Source organism: Molossus molossus, unplaced genomic scaffold (genome assembly GCF_014108415.1).
Source record: "Molossus molossus isolate mMolMol1 unplaced genomic scaffold, mMolMol1.p scaffold_m16_p_2, whole genome shotgun sequence".
NCBI classification, from domain to species: Eukaryota; Metazoa; Chordata; class Mammalia; order Chiroptera; family Molossidae; genus Molossus; species Molossus molossus.
In genome coordinates, this window is record NW_023425355.1 from 120,256,667 (window position 1) to 120,281,150 (window position 24,484).

Below are 24,484 nucleotides of genomic sequence, written 5' to 3' on the forward strand. Positions count from 1 at the left end.
TTCCTTGGCTGCACAAGTCATACAGAGTCTCACATCTGAGTTCTGTGACTCGATTTTCAATTTTCATGGAGCTCCTATACTGTGGGATAGAGTTAGAGCTCCTAGACTTTGACCCCTTGAGGTCAATGGATAAGGATGACTATTGTGACATGGTGCCCAAGGTTAGGCTTAGGTAAAAGAGGGGGCCTCTGGCCTTTGTGTCACACTGTAGTACAGGACCAACAAAGTCATTGCTTCTAAGAGATCTCAAGTAAATTCTCTTGAGCTAGAAACTCTTTTTCACATACTATTTCTTAGATATGGGTCTATTTCAATCCTGTTTCTATCTTTCTCCTACACACACACACAGGCACACCCACCTTAGTTGTCACCTCCCATTCTACTTCCAACCAGATAATCATTTTTTTTTTAGGTTTTCATTCAATGTTTACTAATTATTGAAATTCCCCTTCCTCTACTTTTTCCATCTTTAGGGTAAATGCAGATCCACTGTCTCTCATCTGAAAACTTTGGGGCCAGCTATGTTAAGGATTCAGACTTTTTCAGGCTTTTGAAGGATACTATGGTGCACATACTGTGAATTAGATAACATCCAACAGGATTTGTAACTACATATTTATTCACACTAAGTAGGATAAATCAAAAGTAAATAGCCTCAGATCATTTGAAATTGGGTTTTCTATCAAATGAATTTGCTACAAACTGATGAAAAGAAAAACATTTTTTGTCTTGAGAGCTTTTCATTTTTTGAAAGTTAGGATTAAGGACGGTTGATCTGTATTATGTTGTACAAATTCTAGAAATAATTAACAGAGGAATGGAATATTTTAGGAGAATTTGGCTTTTTGTTGTTTTCTAATTTTGGAGGGAGTACACAGATAAGTTAGTGTACAAAGAAAGATGGAGTCACTCAAGTAAGCAGTTGAGAACAAGCCAGAAAAATGAAGCAAAATGAGGGTAGGGGAGGCTACAGTGGGGCTGGAGAAGAAAGAAAGCCCAAATCAGAGGGAACAAGATAAAGCAAAAAACACTGGCTGACTAGAAATGGAACATATTAACGAGTAGGTGGTAGAACTTGAAGAAAAAATATATCTTTATAACTTCGAGGGTACAGTCAAGAAATTTTCTTAACATTATTTTCAAAAGCACATTATAAGCCCATGAATATAAATCCGGGTAAAAGAAAACTATGCCTGGTCATCCCTATTAATCATCCTGGTTTTTAATCTTTCAGTATTCCATTAGGCACCATTTTCAAGGAGAAGCACTTAGGCTTCTTCCTCTTTGGGAGGTTGGGAGGCCAAGAAGCCTGTTAGAAGTCAGAGGTTAAGGAGCTTGGAGTGCTCCAGGCATTCTTTATTAATGGAAACAAATGTGATTGAAGGGTAGGGGAAAGTTACCAGTTTTCTAATTTCCAAATATATGGAAACCATGAGTTTTTATTTCATATTGGACTGGTTTATTCTCAAGTCATTTGACACTGATTGTTTCTTTTTTGTTTTGTTTTGTTTTTATCCTCACCCGAGGACATTTTTCCATTTTTTTGTTCAGATAGAGCGGGAGGGAGAGAGAGGAAGAGAGAGAGAGAGAGAGAAACATCGATGTGAAGGGACACATTGAGTGGCTGCCACCCGCACAACCAACCAGGGCCGGGAACAAACTGCAACCAAGGTACGTGCCCTTAGCGGGAACCAAACCCGGGTCTTTCTGTACCGCAGGGCAACGCTCCAACCGCTGCGCCAAACTGGCCAGGGCCACTGATTGTTTCTTATGTTCAAAATGTTGCTTGGGTCAAAATGTGGTCATTCCCATGGGAAGATGTGGTTAGAAGAAAATAAATGGTTATTAACAAAAACTATGAAATTTTGTAGTGTAAAGAACTGTGTTTCATTAAAAGAAGAAGGCATTTCCCCCCTTTTTCAGATTTTAACCACTATTTTGGGTTTGCCACCAAATTTTCTAAATGGTGAAAGATCTGGGAACACCCTCACCCGCAATGATCTACTATTCAATAAATTGTTATGGGAAAAATGGAAAGTAGTCCAAGAGATACGGAAGACAGATGACCCACCAATCACAAGCTGACCTAGTTAATTACAGAATTGCACATTCAGTTTCAAGGGGTGTTTATTCCTCAGGCATAGATAAAAAAAATACAGTGTCTCCTTAAGAACAGGGGCAAGGTCATATTTGGCTGGATCCTTAGCCCAGAGCTTACAGTAGGTGCTCAATACACATGTGTAGATTGATTTCTTAAAGATATGCCACCGTCCCTACGCCAGCCCCTGGGCTATGTCTTGCGGGGTACAAATATAGGTTTATGCCCAGGGAGGGATTTGGATCCAACTCTGTCTAGTGCAAAGTCCAAAGAATAACGGTTTTAGTCAACACCCAAAGAACAAAGCAGCAGGGAAGCAAGTCAGATTTTGCAGCTTTCCATCCTATTTGAGCGCCTGCATTCCCTGAGCAATCGCCCTTCACAGGGGGCGTGAAAGGTGGCAAGTCCAGAGAATAGAAATGACAGCAGTTTTAGAGGGAAAGTTAGGAAATAGGGAAAACTGGGGTATTCCTGGGTCCTAGACTGGGTCCGTCCTGGATTTGAAAACAGAGGACGAAATACCTGTTGTCATGTTTCTCCTCCTTCCTTCAAGTCTCCCAGGATAAGAAACTGACGGGGCGGAAGGGGGTGGGTGGTGTTACAAGAAAGAACCTCTCCTTGGTCCCATGGCTACAGCCCAGGAAACCTAGAAATCCACAGCTGGCGCCTTTTAGAAGAGCACTGACCCCAGCTTGCTAAGAAAAGGAAAACCACGTGACGGCGGGGGATGGAGGCGGGAAGCGAGGCGACCCCAGAGCCGGCTCGGCCAGGGGCGGGGCCCGGGGCGGGGCCGCTGCGAGGAATTGCCCCGCGCAGCCGGTGGGGGCGGGGGGCTGGTACCGGCTCCGCGCGCGCGGGGCACCGGAGAAGAAGACTCGCTCTGCGCGCGCTACGCTCGAGGGGCAGAGAGTAGGGACCCGCTCCGCGGGCACCGGACAGGGGAGGGGCGGGCGCAAGCTTCTGGCACCCGGAGTCCAGAGTCGGAGCCTGACACCGCCTGGGTGCGGACCGACGCCCCGCCCCACTCGGCACCGCCTCCCGCAGCCTGGGGAGGGGCCGGGGCGGAGCGAGCCGGACTGCGCTGGGGCGGAGCGGGCGCGGGCAGATCGCGGCGCGGGATCGGTGGCGAAGGTCCGCGGCGGGATCGGCGTCGCTGCGGCTGCTGACGACCTCTGCCCGGCCGGCCACCTCCGCAGACCAGTTTCGCGGCGGCAGGAGGCGCGGAGCCCCGAGGGAGCGAGTCCCCGCGCACGGCGGCTCCGCTGCTTCCCTTCGAGGGAGGTCGGGCACCCAGCTCTCCGGACCCGTCCGGAGTCTTCGCCTCCCGCGGGCCGGCCGACTGCGGCGCCCGGGGCATGGCTTCGGCGGGCAGCGGCATGGAGGAGGTGCGCGTGTCGGTGCTAACCCCGCTGAAGCTGGTCGGGCTGGTGTGCATCTTCCTGGCGCTGTGTCTGGACCTGGGGGCCGTGCTGAGCCCGGCCTGGGTCACGGCCGACCACCAGTACTACCTGTCCCTGTGGGAGTCCTGCCGGAAACCCGCCAGCTTGGACAGCTGGCACTGCGAGTCCACGCTCAGCAGCGGTGAGGGCCTGGCGTGCCGCGACCCCTCCCTCCCGCCCCAGACAGCCCCGTGCCCCACTGCCAGGACCGCCACCGCCTTTCCCCCGCACCTTCCGTGTCCCCTACCTTGTCCGCTCCATCCCGACCCTTCGCGGGTGCTCAGGCTCCAGCCGCTTTTCTGCTGTCCACTCCTCCCCACTCCCCGGTCCTAGTCGCCAAACCAACCCAATGCGACGTCCCGTGCCCTCTTCTCTCCTCCTGTGGCCATTCCTCGGGCTCTGGAGCAACACGTATGGTCTTTGGGGTTATTGTTATCATTTAAGGCGAGAACCATGTGGCAGTGTTAAAAATGCAAGGGCTTCCTCACCCCCTTTAAAAAAGAGAGAGCAAAAACGCCCCAACTCTATCGGGATGGCGTGGGTTCTCTCGGTCTTCCGCGCTCTTCTCCCTCTTTTATCCGCGGGAATCCGCCCGAGTTTACCTCTTAGTGCCCGCGTTCCTGCCCCTTCTACTCCACTTTACCTGGCTTTTCCCCAGTGAGTTTAGGTTCGGACTTTATTTACTGACAATTTTGAGGGATGTGGAGAGTTGGGAGAGGGACAGGCTTAATTTTCCTTCCTTTTTTGGTGACACTGCCCTTGGTTGTGAGTTGCCCTTCTCTCCCAGTCCAAGTACCTCTTCTCTCCTCCAGACCTTGCTTTCTTTTCTCTTCATGAACTACTCACAGAATCCTGGAACTTCGTACCTTATTCAGCCAGCACTGAAAGCTGGAAATGGATAGGATGCAGGGTGGAGAAGAAGGTAGTCACTGGGTCTGTCAACCCCATGGGGACTTTGCTGATTTACTCTCTCCTTGACCCCCTAGTTGCCTTCCCCTGCTCCCCAGTTATGCCTTTAGCAGAAATCTGCCAACTTAGATTTCTTGCTGCAAACCCTTTTCCTTGCTAATCTTGACTCTTTAGCCAGTGTACAGAGAAGAGGGAATAAAGAAAGAGGACCTGCCCGTGATTTTATGCACTTACACAAACCCCTAAGAAACTCATTAAATTCCTTCATGCCAGTTTCATGTCTTTGGGACTATTTATAAAGCTTTACTAGAAACGTTTCCAGTTCCAAGAAAGTTGAAATAGCACAACATCCACAAGAATCTGATTGACTTTTGTCTTTGGTTTCTTGTTATAAGAAAGATTAGTTCACTTGGTTAAGTTTCTTCCATAAATTTGATTTTCTGTTTACAAAAGGCTTTTTCTTTGATATTTCCTCAAAATTTCCATTGAAGGGTTTTGGCTTTGTTGCTTAATTCACTGTGGAGGGGACTGGTTGGCAGCAGGAGGTCAACATTTAGGCCTTTTAATTCTTTCAGGGTTGGTTGTTTACAACTAAAGATGAAATAAATCGGTAAAATGCCTTTCTTCCGTAACCAGGGGATCCAAATAAACTTTGGGGAAAATATCTTTTCTTTGCTCTCTTCCATAGAAATGGAAATTTATGTAGGAATGCCAGCTTCAGCATGTCTCCTTAGCAACGTGAATCTTTTGCCCCTTTCCCACTGTTTCCTGAAATAATAGCCCCTGATTGCATAAAGACTTTTCAGCTAGGTTAGAGAAACCAGCTTCAACTCCCATTTTCTTTTCAGGCCAGGATCCTTTTCTCTTGGCCAGGAATGTGGGGTATGGGGAGAAGCCAGCTTGGTTGAGCGGTATGCAGTGCTGGCTAATCTCTCCTTAATTGCCTCCATACCCATTTATCCTGGTGTTTTTTCCCCTCTCTAGGCCAGGAAGTAGGGAGACAGGAGCTTAATGCAAAAGTAGTAATAACTGGACTGAACAAGGTAAAAATCAGAGTTAGGTAGTTTTCTTAGGTTTTCCCTCAACGCATTATTTTGCCCTCTTGCTGAAACTCATACCCCAGCATTGACTTCTATTTGGGTTCCTGAAAATTAGCCTCAGTTTCATTTGGCTTTCAAAATAGTTTTCATCCTAGAAAAAGTATACTTTGCACGGAATGGGGGTGGAGTGGGAAGTCGAGATGTTGTGAGGCTATCTGGACAAGTTAGCTTTCTTTATGTAGTAGCAGTTCATCTTTGCCTCCCCAAGGTGGTGTGTGTGGGGCGGGGAACGGGGGGATCAATATGGAAAATTGCTCAAGCTCCCCACTTTACAAAAGCAGTTTTCTTCCAACATTCTGTGGACTTGAAGCCTCTATCCACCAGTGTCTTGAAAAGAAGGGGGAAGCTTGAATTGAAAACGAGCCGTGCTTTTCTTGCGTGTTCCAAAGGGCCAGCAGTTTTTCTCAGCCCGTTTGCTGTGTGGAGTGGCAGAAAGCAGGGAGAGACATGTCTTCTGAAGATTTTAAGAGATCCACTTCATTGTCTCTTGAAATGAATTACCTTGGGAAGAACCAGCAAGGACAGTTTTATCGAAGGCCCTTCAGCAGGATCTTCAGGGCTTAATTAAAAACCTTTGTCTTAATTAGAATTAAAACTGCTGTGAAGAGGCCAGCTTGTGTTTACAGAAGGGAAATTTCAGGAATGTTTCTACTGACGACAGTCTGTCCTACTTAGGCCCAATTCCTACAGAAACTTTCCCCTCGGCCATTATTTTTAAAGCTGCGTTTTAATTGTGGTACCAAATATGCATCGTTTGCTGCTTATAACCGGCTTGTTGGTTCTAAGTCAAAGCAGAACCATGCCTTTTGTGTCCTGGTGTATTGAAGGTTGCGTCAGCACTTCTAGTAGGAACCAGTAATCCTGGTGTCAATCAGCCCTAACGCTTTTCTCTGGTGTCCCAGTTCAGTGAATAGAGAACACTCTAGGCATTTATCTTAAGATTTAAGTTTTCCAAAAATGACAAATGAGAAAATGGCTAATTGACTGTCATTTGCAGTGGAAATAAACAAAGGAATAATAAGAGTATGCTCATTAGGAAGTTTCAAATCTGTAGTACTCACATGGCTGCTGGCCATAGAATTTCTTTCTAAGGATGTTTTTTTCCCCACTACTGATGCTGGTTTTTAATAAATCCTTTTAATTCATGTTTAGTCTTATTTTTTTTAATGATAGTAATGTTTTAGACTTTTGCTTAGTCACATTTAGTTTTGATAACTTTTTAAAAGAATATAGTTAGGGTTTCACAGCCATAGATAACAATTACAGAAGAATCCTATGTGCAAATAGGATTACTCTAGTGTATACAGTGCTGCTGCCCTGAACTTGACATCAAACGCGCAGTATAACCTCTAGGGTGATTTTACGTTTCTTTAACATTCATAAATATGTAGCTATTTCATACAAAGCAGATTTTTTTGATGTTTGTGTGATTTATTGACTAAGCAAAAAGCAAGGACCTGCAGGTGGCCAAATGAACACATTTTACTGAGCGTAATTTGGGGATATAACAAATACATTTATCCATTTTTTTTCATCCACAAAATACTTGATCAAATCGTTAGTGGCTTTTCAAGGAATATTGTTAACATCATTCCTGCACTGTCCTAAAAATAGCTGCATTTGTAACATGAGTCACTGGCAGTTTTGAAATGGCAGTGCACCCTATTCTAATAACAGGTGAATATTATTATTTTCAGTTGACAAGAGGTTTTTTCAAAGAGTGCTTTATATGTAGCTCATTTTTTTAAATGGTAATATAAAAATCCACTTTAAAAGGCATTGTAAGAAATTGTCTTAGTTGGTAGTTTAAGATAAACCAAATAAAACACCTGCAAATCTTAGAAAATCTGATATACAGTGATTCTGAGTTCAGAGAGGTATCATCTGTGCATGTTTTAAATCCGTACCTTGATTGGAAAACAGCATTTCATTGGGAAAGCTCACAATGAAGTTGACTCCAAGGAAGGTTCAGCTTGTTGCTTAAAATGAGTTGATATTGATGCATGTTTACAAACAGCTCAGCAAGCCTGGAGGTCACAACAGTTATATACCTTCTTTGGCTTCATTTTCCTGCAAAAGAACATAAGTAGAACAAATGCTGGGTTTTTTTTTCCACTTCCACAGTTCAAATGAGTGAAAACATACAAAGAGCAACACTTAGCACCAAAACTTTCTCAAGTAAAAACCATACACAACTAAGTATAACTTATTTCAAGATCTTCATGATGATTTTCTTTTAGCATCTCCTAAGATGTTGGGCATGTTGGTGATGGAGGGATTGAGAAAAAAAGGAAAAAAAGAGAACTCATGGACATGTACAACAGTGTGGTGACTGGGGGAGTGGGTGGAAATTAAAGGCATAGAGGGGATAAATGGTGATGGAAAAAATAAAGTAAAATATTTTTAAACTATTCTCTTTTTTTTTAAATATATTTTTAGAGAGAGGAAGGGAGAAGGAGATAGAAACATCAGTCGGCTACCTCCTACATGCCCCTACTGAGGATCGAGCCCCCAGCCTGGGCATGTGCCCTGACCGGAATCAGACCAGTGACCTCTTGGTGCCTGGGACAACGCTCAACCATAATTTTTTTTTATCCTCACCCGAGGACATTTTTCCATTTTTTGTTCAGATAGAATGGGAGGGAGAGAGAGAGCAGAGAAACATCGACGTGAAAGGGACACATGGAGTGGCTGCCACCCGCACGACCAACTAGGGCTGGGGTCAAACTACAACCGAAGTACATGCCCTTAGCGGGAACCGAACCCGGATCTCTCTGGACTGCAGGCCATCACTCTAACTGCTGAGCCAAACTGGCCAGGGCTCAACCATATTTTTCTATATATCTTCAGATAGAGTGGGAGGGAGAGAGAGAGAAACATCTATGCAAGAGAGACACATCGACTGGTTGCTTCCTACATGACCCCAACCAGGGCCAGGGTCCGAATAGCAACCAAGGTACTTGCCCTTGACAGGAATTGAACGTGAGACTCTGGTCCTTGGGCCGAAGCTCCTCCCACCGCGCCCAACCGGCCAGGACACAAAGGATATTTTAATTTGTAAGCAGATATAATTCCTCTTTTGCTAACATTTATGGAATGATTATAATCTCCAGGGAACCATTTAGATCAGTCTTTGTCAGCTAAGGGATTTGATGGATGTGTGAGAAGCCTGGCCTTTCATAAAACATTTCAAAACAAACAAAAACATTAAGCAATAGATTTTGCCTTCAGTCTGGAGTACACTTTAGGAATTTCTTTCAAGCTTCTGTTTAATAGTAAGACCACTTGGCGAGGCCATAGATACACATCCAGTGCTACTAGATATATTAGCAAGAAAGATTATCAGCACTTAGATCAATCCCTGGAATACATTACCTAAATACCACAGTAAACTTATGTATGAATTATTTTAAATTATAACATAATCCTGTAGGAGGATCAAGTAGTTTTATAAGAATACATGAGGTTTTGGATTCAAAATGCCTTGAAACTGGCCACTTACCAATCGTGTGATCTCATACAACTTAACACCTTCAAATGGTTAGTTCTGGAGATTATATGAAAGTGTGTGCTCATTAAGGTTATGTTTCTTCCTTATTATACAGAAAAACAAACCCAAAGTGATTTTTTTCAATAATTAAGGACTTTTGCCCCCTTAAGTGGAAAATTTTCTTTGCATTAAACAATGAAGTACATTGTTAGTTTCAAATTTTAATTTTGATATGCATTACCTAGCATTTAACAATGCTCTTGGTAGATAGATCATGATCACAAATAAAAGCTACCTTTTATTCAATACCCTTACAGGCCAGACATCTGAAGTATTCCCAAGGTCACAATAAACTTACAAAGTAGCGAATGTTACCCTATACATTTTGGAAGAGACCAGGGGTTTTGTAAGTTTACGAAGTTCTCAATCAGTGGTAGAGGTAGGATTTATCCAATAGTGTTCCAGTTACCAATGCTGGGAAACAAACCATCCCAAAAGTTAGTGGTGTAAAATAACAATTATTATTTTATGCTCATGACTTATGTGGGTTAGGAATTCAGGTAGGGCATAATGAGTATGTCTCTGCTCCAGGATGTCTGACTGAATGTCTAAGGGCTGGAGCATCTGGAACTACAGGATCCTCTTCCAAATGGTTTCACTGGGTTTGGTACCTTGGTGGGACTGGTCTTTAGCATGGTGGTCTAGGGTTGTTAGACTTCTTAGAGGTTGAGTGTTTTTGTCCAGAACCACGGTCCTAAGAGAAACGGGCTCTTTTGGAACTAGCCTAGAACATCACAGAGAAGCCATATGGCCAGCCCAGATTCCAGGGGAGGACAATTGGACTCCACCTCTTGATGGATCAACGACACTGTCACATTATAGAAGAGCATGCAGAGTAGGAGATGCTTTTGGGCCATGTTTACAGCATATATTTTGACACTGGAGTTTAGCTGCAAATCTGCATTCCTTAGTGCCTCCGAAGAACAAAGACAACTAACTACATAGCTTCTTTCCTTAAGAACTCTGGGTAGATTATATAAATAATATTTGGTTAGGGAAAAAACTAACCATGTCCGGCCGATGTGGCTCTGGTTGAGCATCGAGCCATGCACCAAAAGGTCACCAGTTCGATTCCTGGTCAGGGCACACGCCCAGGTTGTGGGCCCGATCCCCAGTGGGAGGCATGCAGGAGGCGGCCAATAGATGTTTCTATCTCTCTCTCCCTCTCTCTTCCTCTCCCTATAAAATCAATAAAGAAAAAAAATTAAAAAAAAAACTACCCTCAACCAACACATGGTTTTAATGATTGGTCACTTGTAGACAGTTAACTTTGTATTTGGAATAAATGAACTCAAGAACCTAACCTGTTTGCAAATAGAGACCTTTTTCTTCTCTCTGTATAACCTTAGGTCACCTTTGATTTACAGTCTCAAATGACCAAGGCTCAAACTGATTAAGAATCTGCACTGTAATATGCTACTTCATGTTGCATGATAAAATTTTAGTATGTTTTAAAAGTGTTGTGAGCCTAATGAGATGCTTTGTACACAAATACTAAAACATTAAAATTCCAGACAGGAGCCAAGTCTTGCAGCGCTAGAAGTTGCAGAGTTGTTTTTTGTTTGCCTTATAAAAAAACACGAATTCTTTGCCTGATAACTACCCATATATTGAATTGCAGAATCATAGCACATTTGGAGTAGGAAAGATTTTAAAAATAGGCTGCCCAATCAAATTTATTGCGTGGATTAAGAAAAAGGAGACAAGGCGCAATGTTAAAGACACAACAGGGAGATTGTGGTAGCTGTAGTATTTTTGCAGAGTGGGTTTTCAAAATTCCCTCTGATGTTTCAGATAACTATCTCTTGGTGTTTGAAGGATTGTTGAATACTGTCATGTATGGAATTTTGGATGAAGAGATTAAGGACTACACATGAAATAGATGTCCACATTTTATGAAATTATCATCCAAAATTTGATTTCATATAGAATTTAGAGTCTTCAGATAGACTTACATATGTTGATAAATTAAGTTTTAGATGTTTATTATCATCCAATTTACATTATTACCATGGCTAGTCCTTCAAAATCAACAAAGACTTAATTTTAAGTTGAAAAATAATTCCAAAAGTATGTGGAAGCCAGCCATGTATGCTTAGTAAATGGATATAAATTTTACTGGATCAACTTATCACTGTATTCTGGCTTTATTTTTTAAAAGATACATTCATTTCATCAAAAGAGACTGATTTTTCCTTAAGCAGAATTTCACCCTCACACGTCAAAGTCACTGACGTTTAAATCTTTACCAGCCTTGTCAAAGTATTGGATCATTTCCCTTGAAAATTAGACAAGGACACCTTTCCTTACGCTTTTCTGCTCTTGTATTTGCATAGGATTTTGAGATCATCAATTTTCTATTGTACTGTAATCTTGCCTTTGGCACCAAAGACTCCCATAATAAAACAAAACAAATCCTACAAAAACATGGCACCATGGTTCCTAAAGAACAAGCAAAACTATCTAGGAGATCATTTTTGTCTCTACCAGCCTATTCACTTATGAGATTTTAAATGATAGTAGAATGAGCCATGTTTCAAGATAATGTCACAAATCCTGATTCTTTTCAAAATATATGTTTATTAGGCAAAAAGATGTTAAAAAATAGAAGTCTGGGACCTCTGAGTCACATGTTCCCTATGCATAAAAAAAGAACACCCACAAAAGAAAAATTCCCATCAGAGGGGGTTTTATTGCTATTCATGACTTAAGGTCCCTAAACCAATGTTCATCAAAATGCTGCCCTAGTGCTTTGTGAATGCAACCTGGAGTTTATTCCTAGCACCATTAGGTGACTTAAAGAAGGATACAAGTGACCTCTCCCTTCTTTCCTGTCTTCTCACATATACCCAAGGAGTTAACTTCACTGACACATATTCATTGATTTCTTAGCAGGGAGTAGGCATTATCCTGGTACAAAACCAACCGGTCAGCGTGGCCGGTGTGGCTCAGTGGTTGAGCGTCGACCCATGCACCATGAAGTCGCCAGTTCGATTCCCAGTCAGGGCACGTTCCCAGGTTATGGGCCCGATCCCCAGTGCGGGGCATGTAGGGGGCAGCTAATCCATGTTCTCTCTCATTGATGTTTCTATCTCTCTCTCCCTTTCCCTTCCTCTAAAAATCAATAGAAATAATAATAATAATTTTATTTTTTTTTAAACAAAGTCAACCAGTCGGTCAGTATGCCAGGCCCTGTGCTGCTGGTGATGAGAGTAAGGTGATGCATGAAACAGTTTCTTTTAAACAGATTAACATAAATGTGCAAAGTTCTCTAAAGGAGGAAATTTAAGTTTGACTTCTGCAGGGAGATGGAAGAAGGGATCTCATCTGAAGAAGCTTGCTAACAGGGAATTGGTGGGGGCAATAGCTTGCCAATTTTATCCCTCTGTATTTATTTACTAAGGGGGTGTTTTAATACTGATCATGTGTTACTGTCTGGCTATCTTCTGTCTTCTCTTTGATCGTTATTAGCTACCATAAATCCATCACAAAAGCTTTTTAGTTGCTTCGATGAAGTTACTCGTCCTAGTCCTGGCATGGGTTTTCTTTTTCCTACTTTTCCAAATAGCCAAGTTTTCCAAATTGTAACCTTTTTAGGTTTTTTCCAAAGAATGAAGAAGGAACAATGTTCAGTGTAACAACTCATCACAACTTTATAGAAATAGCTGTGATTAGAAATTACTATTGAGAAACATCTGTACCCATTAGATAATATTAGTTATCACCAAATGCTAATGAAAGCTTCCTAATACAGTATATGGTAAGAAACAGCAGTCATTAGCAGTGATGGTGTCGCCTTCTGTCTAAATACTGAAACATCTTTGCTAAGCACTGTATACAATGGTTTTATTTTGGGTAAAAACACCATATGTTATGGTATTTAGATGATAGATTGCATTTCCACCAAATTTTCTAAGATAGAATTCAGTGAAGCAGCTAAAATTTTTTGTTAATGAAAATAGGATGCGTATTCTTCTAACATCAATACAAAGCAACTCAAAAGGCTTGAACAGAATTTTCATGGATTGAAAATTAGTAACCTGTTTGGTACTTTGTGGCAACCAGAATTTCCTGAAATTTTGGCAAAACTGATCTGCACTTTGGTCATTAGAGTTGGGTACATTGCTACGTGGGATGGTTACTGGGGTCATTTATGTGCTTAAGTTCAGGCTGGGACTGTACTTTTGACACATTTTTTTTTTAATCCATAAATGGGCTAAAGAATAGGACTCTAAATTCTATTGTTTCTGTCATTTTAATTATTGAAAGTAGAATCCAGTTTTTTAAAATAATATTTTTTATTGATTTTAGAGAGAGAGAAAGGGAGGATATCGAGAGAGAAACATCAATTGGCTGCCTCCTACACTCCCCTCACTGGGGATCAAGCCGACAACCTGGGCATGTGCCCTGACTGGAAGTCAAAACTGGCAACCTCTTGGTACATGGGACAATGCTCAACCAACTGAGCCACACCGGCCAGGGCTAGGCTGGAATCCAATTTTTTTTCCCCTGCCTTTGTTTGTGTCTCCATCTCATGGAATAGTGGAAAATTAATGCATAACTGATGGATTTAGGTCAAAATGCAACGTAGCCAAGAAAACAAAGTTTAAACTCCCTCAATAATGGTTTTGGTGTCCCACTTCATTTACCACATGCAGACTAACTTTCAAAAGTTAAGTATATTATTTGATACCTCCATAAATATTCTGGTGTTCCTTTTATAAAAAATAACAGCATCATTTTAATTAATTTTCCATATACGAGGATAAGTCCTTTCCAAATTCAGAAGTATGTAGTATTAACCTCAAAATAAATTCCTACGTTACATTTGATGAAAACAATTAAATGTCATAATTTCTGACAATGTGAGCTAGTTGGGAAAAAGACACAGTCTTCGGTGAAGAGATGGATATCTTGGAGAATGTGGGTTGGAAATGTTATCCTGTAACTGAGCTTTTTTTTTTTTTTTTTTTTTGTAACTGAGCTTTTTTTCCTTAAACATAGACCATCTCAGTACTTGCAATTTCTGATGACAAAATGGAATTAGCAATATTGAATTCACTTTCTGAGTTCTCACCAATATAACTAAAATAAATTTAAATGTCTTGCTAAAAATGTGTCCTGCATGTGAATAAAGGTATTTAGAAGAACTGAATGTTTTCTGATGTTCAGTGAAATGATCCAATTCATGTGGGTGAATTGGGGAGAGCCTGTGGGTGAACTGTGAGGGGGTGTCAAGATGATAGGTTGACTAGTAAACGAGTTTGATTGTAGTCATGGATGTAGTTTTGGTTCATATAATTTTCTTTTGGAGACTTAGAAGTGAAAACATAAGTGCCTATCTGGCAAATTTGAATGTGATTATAAAAGTTATTAAAAATCAGCCCTGGATGGTGGATCAGTTGGTTGGAGCATCGACCTGTACACTAAAAGGTTGCAGGTTCGATCCCTGGTCAGGGCACATACCTAGGTTGTGGGTTCGAGTCTTGATCGGGCACGTATGGGAGGCAGCCGATTGATGTTTCTCTCTCTCTTCCCCTCTTCCCCTCTCTAAAAATCAGTAAAAACATATCCTCAGGTAAAGATTTAATAAAACATTATTAAAAATCAATATTTTAATTGTGATATAGAAAAGAAAGAATCATGCATTAAAACAGAATACATTTAGAGAAATACTACCACACCTAAACTGGGAGTTGAATTTTAAGATTAAAAATTATTTCTTCATTGCTTTTGAAATTTTTTTTGGTCAATCCTTGCTCGAGGATATTTTTCCATTGATTTTTTTTTTTTTTTTTTTTTAGAGAAAGTGGAAGAGAGGGGGAGAGAGAAATATTGATGCAGGAGATAAACATTGACTGGTTGCCTCCTACATTCGCCCAGGGCCTGGATTGGACCTACAACCCAGGTACATGCTCTTGACCAGGAATCAAACCTGAAACCCTTCGGTGCATGGGCCAACACTGTTACTGGAAAGGGGGCCTGGCCCTGAGCAGGTCTGCCTAGCGCCAGTCTAGTGTGTGGGTTCTTGACTTCCTGCAGGAAAAGTTTCACAAGAGTCCAGGTGGATTTTAGGGGATGTTTGTTAAAACGGGGGACAGTGAAACAAGGAAGGTCTGGGGAAATGAGCCGAGGCTGGGCTGCTTTGACTCACTAGGAAGTCAGAGAAAGGGGGGCCTTGGGGACAGGCTGGCAGGGAGGGGTTGCCTGGGACGGACTGCCACTGTCAACTGCTGTCCTGGTTGCAAGCCTCCTGGGGTCTCTTAGAGTCTAGGAGATGCGTGCCTGTGGGGGAAGAAAAGGTGGGGGTGGGTGGGGTGGGTGGTACTGGCCTGGTGCCTGTTCCTAGGAAGGAGAGAGAAGAGCAGGATCCTTTGTCTTGAGGCTTTTATTTCTCTTGCAGGCAGGAATCTCAAGGGAAGGTTTCAACAGAATATTCATTAGTTTTCTAGGTGTGCTCCTTCAGGGGGTCTTTAGTCAGTGCAGCTGGTCCTGGTGTCTCCCACCTGGTTTTGCTGCTTTTCTGGGTCTGGAGCTGAAATACAACTGAGGCCAAATGTTATTTCTAGGGAGGTGACCTTCTGTCTCCGCTGTAAATTGTTCGGCCAATTTGTTCAGTTATCTGTCTCGGTTTCCCTGTTCTGCTTGTCCTGGCTCGCTGGCCTGTCTCATAACCACTGAGCAACACCAGCCTGGGCACTTCATTGCTTTTTAATTATATCAAATTTGCTAAAAGAAGCAGCCATTGTGTGCTTGGGGATTTACGTACAGAACTAATCTCAGCTTATAAACAGTACCTACAGAGATAAATAAATTAGCCAGCATTTGACAAGTTAAAGGTTTTGAAATGAGATGGATGGAGGAAAGCTTTAGGTGCTGGTGTGGTACATTAACCTTGGCTCAAAAAGTGTGGAAAATGTATAATCATTAAGATTTTGCCTTTCCTGAAAATCAGAAGTAAATTTTGACCATGAATTCCCTAAGGGAATGAGAATTCTCTGATTTGGCAGTTATAACGTGGCTCATAGGATTTTCATAATGCAGTGACAATTTCAGAACTGTGTCAGGTTAGACCGTAAAATAATTCGGCCCAATTCTGCAGAGTGCTAAAGCATTTATAGACATTGGAAACTCTGGTGCCAGCTAATAAAAAAAATGCCTTGAAAGAGGATTTGAATTTAGTTCCCGTGTTGCATGTTAATTTTGGCCTTGATTTTATCGTGGGGTGTTGGGACACTGCAAATCTACATTTCCCCTCTTAGTTCTGACTGGCCTAAGAATTAAATCAATGTGAGACTGATGAACAGGAGAAAATAACCAAATCCTGACCTATGTATTCATGGGATTTCCATTAGAATATGAGGCCCTGGGACAAGTAGGGCAGTTGAGGCTTATATGCCATTCTGGAGCTAAGGAGAAAGGACAGCAGCGGTTGAACTTCAAAGGGGAGAAGGCAGTTCACATGGAGATGAAAAGCAAATATTTGGTAAACAAAACGTTTGCTGGGTCATCTTTAACAATGGGACACAAAGAGGATTTGATCAACAAAAAGGGCCTGGCTAGGTGCCTCCTTGTCTGTCACACACTGGTTCATATTATCTGTGAGGATAGCTCACTTCCTGGAACAGGTCCTCTGTCTAAAATTCTTCTAGGCCATTAGGGAGAAGGTCCAAAGTTTCTTCCTGAGTCTTTTGTTACTTAAAAATAACCAGCTTAAAATAATCAATATCCCCCAAAAGGGTGTATTTTGTGGTGTCAAATTCTGCTCCCCCTCAGTATGACATAAGGACGACCCAGTTTTTGTTTTGTGACTACAGGGCAGAATATAACTTTTATATTCTCACATGCGCACGCACACACGTTCATATTCATTCCTGTTACGCTTTCTTTCTTTCTTTTTTTTTTTTCTGTTAGAGAAAGCACTAGGGGAGAAGTACACACTTGTCTTGGGCCTTGGCTTCCATAGGCGCAGTGCCTATGCCTCTAGTGTGTCACTGTGTCAATTCTGCCAAAATACTCTTGGAACCTGACATATACTGTGACAGCCTCTTTTCCGATTTGATTTTTGGATCCAAAACATACCTCCCAGCCCATTTGAGCCCTCACCGGTTTATGACCAGAGAATATATGTTAACTTCCTCAAAACTTAGTATCGCTTGTTCTCTCAGGTCTTAGAAACCAAACTCAGACTTCAGATCGGCTGGCCTGACATTGAACAATGAGCAGCTTTAATTGTGCAGAGCAATGCAATTTGTAAAACACCACCATGGCCATTGATGTTCTGCAGAGCTAGTTTCTGTTCACTGCTCCACTTCACTATGAGTATATCATTTACAGAAATGTGTAAAACTAATGCAGAGTAATAAATCTCTACGGACTTTTAACACTTCATCTGACTGAATACTGTGAGGGCTATAAAATTAGGGAACTAAGATTGATACAGAAATTCACCAATTATGAGAATTTAAAATAGGTGATTTTTTTTTTTTTTAAAGAATGGGACTGAGAATTTTTAATTTGTTTTGCCGACACTGAATATGGGATAGCAAGTATTTTGGGCATGCAAATCTTCTAATGGAAAAACCATTGGTGTAGAGACAAGTTTTCTGGTCTTTATTATATTACTGTAAATTGCCCATCCTGTAGTATATAACAGAATATTTTATGTGTATACATTCTTTTCAAATCTGCATTTGGTAGATAAGTAAATATCTGTGTAAACAAAACCTAGCGTATTAGGTTTTTTTTTCTTTATTGATTTTTAGAGAGAGAGGAAGGGAGAGAGAGATAGAAACAACAATGAGAGAGAAAATCAATCGGCTGCCTCCTGCATGCCCCCCACTGGGGATCAGGCCCACAACCTGGGCATATGTCCTGGCCAGGAATTGAACCGGTGACCTCTTGGTGCATGGGTCAACGCTCAACCACTGAGCCACACCGGCCGGGCCAAGCCTATTATTTTAATAGCCATTAATAGGTATCTATAAAAGTGTTTTTCATTTTTTAAAATTCCCCATATTCTAGTCTTGTTCAGTGAGAAAGAAGGAAATGGTATCGGGCCATCTACATAGTTCCTGAGTTTAGCTCGCCTATAAGGCAGGCCCTAATTTTTGGACAGTGGATTCTAGCTGTTTACTGAGAGACACAACACCATAAGCATGTTTATCGCTCCAAAATGCATAGTGCTGAACCTTGAAAAGTGCCCCGGGCTTCTTTGACTGCGGTAGCCATATAGAACCACTCTTTCAGCTTCCTGATTGATGCTCATCTGGTCAGCGAGTTAAAGCTTTGGTCCTGGGCAGCCTGCCTGAGTGAATCTTTCCAAATGGATATAATGACAACAATCCCTAAACTTGGCACCGTCCACCAGAGATAAAGCTTTAATACTTCAGTCTGAACCCCAGCCTCTGGCCAGGACAGTGGCAGACACGGCCCAATTCTAGTCTCTCTTGGAAAATAAAATGGCTTTTCTGTTTGAGCAGGCATATCTATGGTTGTGGACCAAAGGGAAGGGTAGCAGTATCACAATAGTGGCGGTGCTGGTGATGTGCCTTTTTGACTTTATGTCCAGAGTGACTTTTTCATTGGTCACAACCCTCAGTGCTAAAATTAAATATAGGACATTTAGAAGAACATCAGAACTCGTTGTATTCATTTACTTTTTAGAACTCTTTCCTGGGCTATAAGAGGTTCCCTTCCTAATTAACTTCTGGACGCTTTTAATAACTGTTATTCTCCTGGTGGCTTCTATTGCATTTCATATGGTGTTCCATATGGAATAAAGTTTTAAAGAAGTTCAACATGATGTGAGATTAGGATTTTTTTTTTAAAGTTTTCTCGTGCTAAATTGGATAGCCATCACTTGGTGCTCCTGTATTAATCATTAGATTGACTTCGTTATAAATGTATTATTGTCTGAGAGACCTTTACCTAGAAAACATTCAACATTTAAAAAGCTACGGAAAGTCTAGATCAGGGTTCAGCAAACTACACTCGGAGAGTCAAAACCAGTCCACCGCCCTGGCCAGTTTGGCTCAGCAGTTGGAGCGTCAGCCCGCGGACCAATGAGTCTCAGGTTCGATTCTGGTCAAGGGCTCATACCTCGGCTGTGGTCAGTCCCCAGCCCTGGTTGGGTTGTACAGGAGGCAACCAGTCAATGTAGCTCTATCACATCGATGTTTCTCTCTGTCTCTCTCCCTCCCTCCTACTCTATCTGATAATAAACAGAAAAATATCCTCAGGTGAGGAATAAAAAAAAAGTTTTATTGGAGCATTGCCATGTTCATTCGTTTATGTATTGTCTATAGCTGTTTTCACACTGTATGGCGTAGCTGAGTAGTTGCAACAGAGATCATGACCCACAGAACCAAAAATATTTGCTATCTGGCCATTTATAAGGAAAGTTTGCCAGTTTTCTATCTTAGTCTATCTTTTTTTTTTTTTTATCCTCACCCGAGGACATTTTTCCATTTTTTGTTCAGATAGAGTAGGAGGGAGAGAGAGGAAGAGATAGAGAGAGAGAGAAACATCGACGTGAAAGGGACACATCTAGTGGCTGCCACCCGCACGACGATGTCTTAGTGCATGGGTCCACACTCAACCACTGAGCCACACTGGCTGGGCAGTCATAATCATTTTATAAAAGTAATAGTATAAGTAGAAAGTATTCAGCATGGGTTCTCTTAAACAAAGTCTTCAAGAACTACATGGATGGATAGATTTTATTATTTTCTTTGTACTCAAACACTGATATAATGAAAATATGATTTATTATTCATAAATTGCAATGCAAGTTTTCAGAAGGATTTCTGTTATGTTAAAGTACAATATAATTGTGCTGTGTATATAAACTTTTTCAGAGAAATTTAGAGACTTCCAAATGTAAAGATTCTTCTTCTTTTTTTTTTAATTCAAGGCTAATATGCTGTTCTGGAAGCCATAGCATGAGTATCCTTTTAAACTCTAGTTGAAAGCCACTTTTTTTTAAGTTATATGGCTTTGTGACAAATAGAAGGCATAAAAAAATGTTCTCCATGTTCTTGTGATTCATCTTTATATTTTAAGAAGTGTGGATTTGTTCTGTTTTCCTCATGTTTGTTTATTTGTTTGTTTCCTGAATGCAGTGTGAGTTCTAGTTCAGTGCTAGTTATTATCCAGAATTTATTAGAACAGGACATAGAAGAGGACCCTTGAGCAGAAATATACAAGTGTAAATAAAAAGAAAATATAAGGTATTGAAGGTTCCTTCACTCATGTCTTAGCCTCCAGCAGGAAAGAGTGCACTTTGGAAGGTTTCTGGAGGGATAATTTCAGCATGCAGCATCCAAATATCATGCATTCTTGACTTTGGATAGACTGCATTGCAATGTAATCATGGATTAAAGTCTATTTTCATTTCCTGCACGTACATTAAAGTGAGAGCCAGAAGAGGCAGCCTGGGACTTCCAAACAACCACTGCTGAAGAATGTTCTCCCCAGTATCATTTCCTGTGATGCTTCCTAATAAGTTGGATGGTGCTTTCATGTATTCACTTTGCTTCTTCTTAGAGAACATTTTCCTCTTATGGAATGAAAAAATGGGCCAGTTTTCTGTCATACTCTTTCTACATCTTTATTTTATAAGAAATGACAAATGCATTTCAGTGAGGTTTATGTTTCACTCGGGGCATGGGAGACTCTCAAGTATCCGTGTACAAGTGGTCAGTATATGCTTGCTGTCTCCGGGCATGAATGAAGAAAGGGGCTATCAGCCATTTAGAGTTCATTTGGGCTCTCTGGGAATACCTCATTTCAGAAACCCTCCCTGTGGTGCTAAATACATCAGTAAAGTTACAATGAAATGAAAAGAGGGGAGGAAAAACAATAACAAATCCCACTGATGCTAATTTACTGGGGAGTTGTTTCAGTGAAGGGCAGAAGGGAGGCAAATAAAAACTTGGTGGGGTTTTTTGTGTTTTTGCTTTTGTAGTGTGTGTGCGTGTGTGTGTGCGTGTGTGTGTGTGTGTGTGTGTGTGTGTGTGTGCAGAGAAAGGCAAGCTTTCTGGGGAAGGACGGCAATTAAAAAAAAAAAAGTACAGCTACTACAAGCAACAACATGGATGAATATTTGAAACATAAAAGCCAGGCATACAAGAGTTCAAACTATTTACATAGAGTTTAAGGACAGGAAAATGGCCTCCATACAATGGATGTCCATCAGTAGCCTGTGGGGAGGTGATTATTGACGGGGGAGGGCCATGAGGGAGCCTTCTGAGTGATGGAAATTTGTATCTTAATCTGGATGGTATTTACTTGGGTGTGTACCATATTATTAACATTCATCAAGTACTCTACTTTCTGTACTCAGGATTTTTGAACTTTATATAGCTCAATAGAAATTTTGATGATAATAAGAATAATGAAAATAGGTCATAGAGGGGGGTACCAAATTTAGCATGAATGCTTAAAATGCTGTCCTTGGAAGAAAAGCAAGGCAAACCCCTGGTCTAAAAACTCTGCTGAGCTTAACATAGGAAACTTTTCTGAATTAGGTCATTTATAGTAAGTTTTGTTGCAAAACATTTCAAATCCCAAAGGATGCTTAGCATGCAGTAAATTCACATTCATTTAGCAACAGCAAGGTGAAGGCTGCTGAGCTTAGTTCTCTTGATTCCTTGAGGACTTACTGCTTAAAAGCAATGTCTTTCTTTTTTTCTTTCTAGATTGGCAGATTGCTACTCTGGCTTTACTCTTGGGCGGCGCTGCCATCATTCTCATTGCATTCCTGGTGGGTTTGATTTCTATCTGCGTAGGATCTCGAAGGCGCTTCTACAGACCTGTTGCTGTCATGCTTTTTGCAGCAGGTAAATATGTTAACTACTTTCAAACTGGTATTAAAGTTGCATGAACCTTTCTACCATCCTCCCTCCTCATGCCGAAGCAGTATGTAGTTAAGCAGTTATGTACCAGTTGAGAGACATTTGTTGTATTTGAAGGTAAATTGACTAAAGGTTTATTGTATTATCAGTTTTTAGTGTGTTAAGCATTTCACAGAACACAGTGGCAATTTCTGAATTTCTAAAAGGTAAATACATAATAGTTCTTGACAGGGCTGTCAGCCTAGAAATTACAGCAGCTGTATTTACCTGTAGTCTTTCTTCTCATCCAGTCTTTTCCTACTCCCTTGGTGATATTCAGGCAACATTTTTTTTTTCTGACATAAAACTGAAATAAAACTCCAATATATGTACCCTTAAAGGTATAAATCTGTTTGGACATAAACATGGTTATGCTGAAAAATCATAATGTATAACTTGAACCATCAGGCATTTGACTTTTTTGAGGTCAATGGTATACTCATTAATTTAATAGCCATCATTTTATGAAGCGCTCTATGATTAAAATATCAACCAAGGTAAAAGGGAGGTATTACCAAAAGTCAGAGAGCTATTTAAAAAGGGGGCTTATAAGGCTAAAAGCCCAGTACATTATTTTATGTGCTTAGATTTTTATTTATAAGAATAGCCTTGAATATATTATTCTTTTTGACTCAAACTGAAATATTCTTGTGGTGCCTTCAATTTATCCTGTCAGTCATATCTGATTTGAAGACTGCAAAATAAACCCCTGTGACTGTCAATAATGAAGACACTGACAGAGCCATCTAGGCTGTTAGATGGATTTTATTAAGCTGTTTAAAGGTGGGAATAGATGAAATTTCTCAGGATTTGAAGGGTAGTTTGAGCTAAAAATATAAAATCAGAAGTGTTCTGCTGCCCCCTACTGTTTGTATTCATCTTATACCAATGAAGACTGATCAGAATGTATGTGTTTTAAAAATGAAGCGTCCAAAGGGCTGAAGGAACTTGGAAGTACATCTAATTCAAATCTCTTAAGTGACTTGCTCAAGATCACATATTAGTTATACTGGTGGATCTCACTCATTCATTCAACTGTTTATTGGATACCTATTCCGGACTTTTAATAGAGTAGAAAACACCATTACAAAAAAGTATTTTGAAATCTTAGGTGGTAACCGTAGTATCAATATTTTGTTGATCTTATGTGTAATAAAAGGTCTCTATTGTGAATCATATAGTATAATATAAAGACTCTCCTAAAGATTCCATCACTATTCTCTAGTTTATTTCTTGGCTCATGGATTTACCATGCTCTTTTTCTATTTTTTTGAATAAAATAACGTAGATATTTTAATTGTAGTGTAAGTTTGTCTTTGTAGCTAGGATTTATTAACATCGTGAGTAATCAAATTGTAATAGAATTTCTTGATAAGTTGTTCTGAAATGGTAGACCATTCTTTAAAATTGGCATTATGTTTTGAATAATTTTCAGAATACTCAGATATTTCTGAATTTAGAACAGTATATAGATATTATAGGCATTCTCTTATAAATATCTAATATTATTCTGCTACCTCAGTACTATCCCATTTAGCTTTTAACTTACCACATAATGACATATGCAGGATCTATAAAATTGTTGTTGATAGCATCTATTATAAACATGCTTAGAAAAGTAACTGGAAGTTTCCAGTTTTTTTTTTTTTTTCTAAACAGTTCTGTACATTTTTACAAGTATAGAAAACTTTGTGAAAATAAGTATTGATTGCAACAGAAAACATATTAAAAACGAAAATAAGTTAATGGTAATGGATTTGGTCAAAACAAAGATTTTGATTGAGCTCTAGCTACCACAAATATTAGTAAATTATAAAATAATGAAAGGAATCCCTATAGCAATATTCATATAGTGTTATTCTGCCCATTGAAACATAAAATGAACATCACACGGCTACATTTTAAAAATGTTCATGTGCTGCCTGGCCAGTGTGGTTCTATGGATTGAGAGTTGTCCCGTGGACTGAGAGGTCCCAGTTTGATTCTGGTCAGGGCACATGACTGGGTTACAGGCTAAATCCCCAGTAAGGAGTGTGCAGGAGGCAGCTGATGTTTCTCACATCAATGTTTCTATCTCTCTCTCTCTAAAAAAAAGGCAATGAAAACGTATTTTTTTTAAAAAAATTTGCTGTGATGGAAAGAAAAGAGGACTGTGAATTGTCCACTCCCTTAATTTATTAAATAAATAAAAATGTACATGTGCTGAGATTTGATTAGATTCATTCTCTTTTGACACTATGCATATGGAAGCTTTTTTTGAAGTAACTATTAGTTTAGTGTACACTTTGCATGTAAGCAAGGTAAAACTTGCTGGTTATTTGAAACATGCCACAAAAAAAGGTTTCTCTCTTCCATCTGCAAAAACCATTAAGGAGTTCTCTGTAGCTGATTTCTGAAAAAGATGCTCATTACACATAATAATCCATTACTAATTTGGGCCTAAGATTAACAAAGTTGGAAAATCTGCTGACTTGAAATAATGCTAGCTAAAA

The 24,484-nt window shown here is 40.5% G+C and overlaps 1 protein-coding gene across 1 annotated transcript in view; it reads left to right on the plus strand.

The window, feature by feature from the left end:
- Positions 1-3,198: 3,198 nt before the first annotated feature.
- Positions 3,199-24,484, plus strand: part of TMEM47 (transmembrane protein 47) — a 34,200-nt gene continuing 12,914 nt past the window's right edge. The window contains exons 1-2 of the mRNA XM_036271681.1: positions 3,199-3,679; positions 21,798-21,938. Coding sequence (XP_036127574.1) covers positions 3,454-3,679; positions 21,798-21,938 — 367 coding nt within the window. The 5' untranslated portion in view covers positions 3,199-3,453. The remainder of the gene's footprint in view (positions 3,680-21,797; positions 21,939-24,484) is intronic.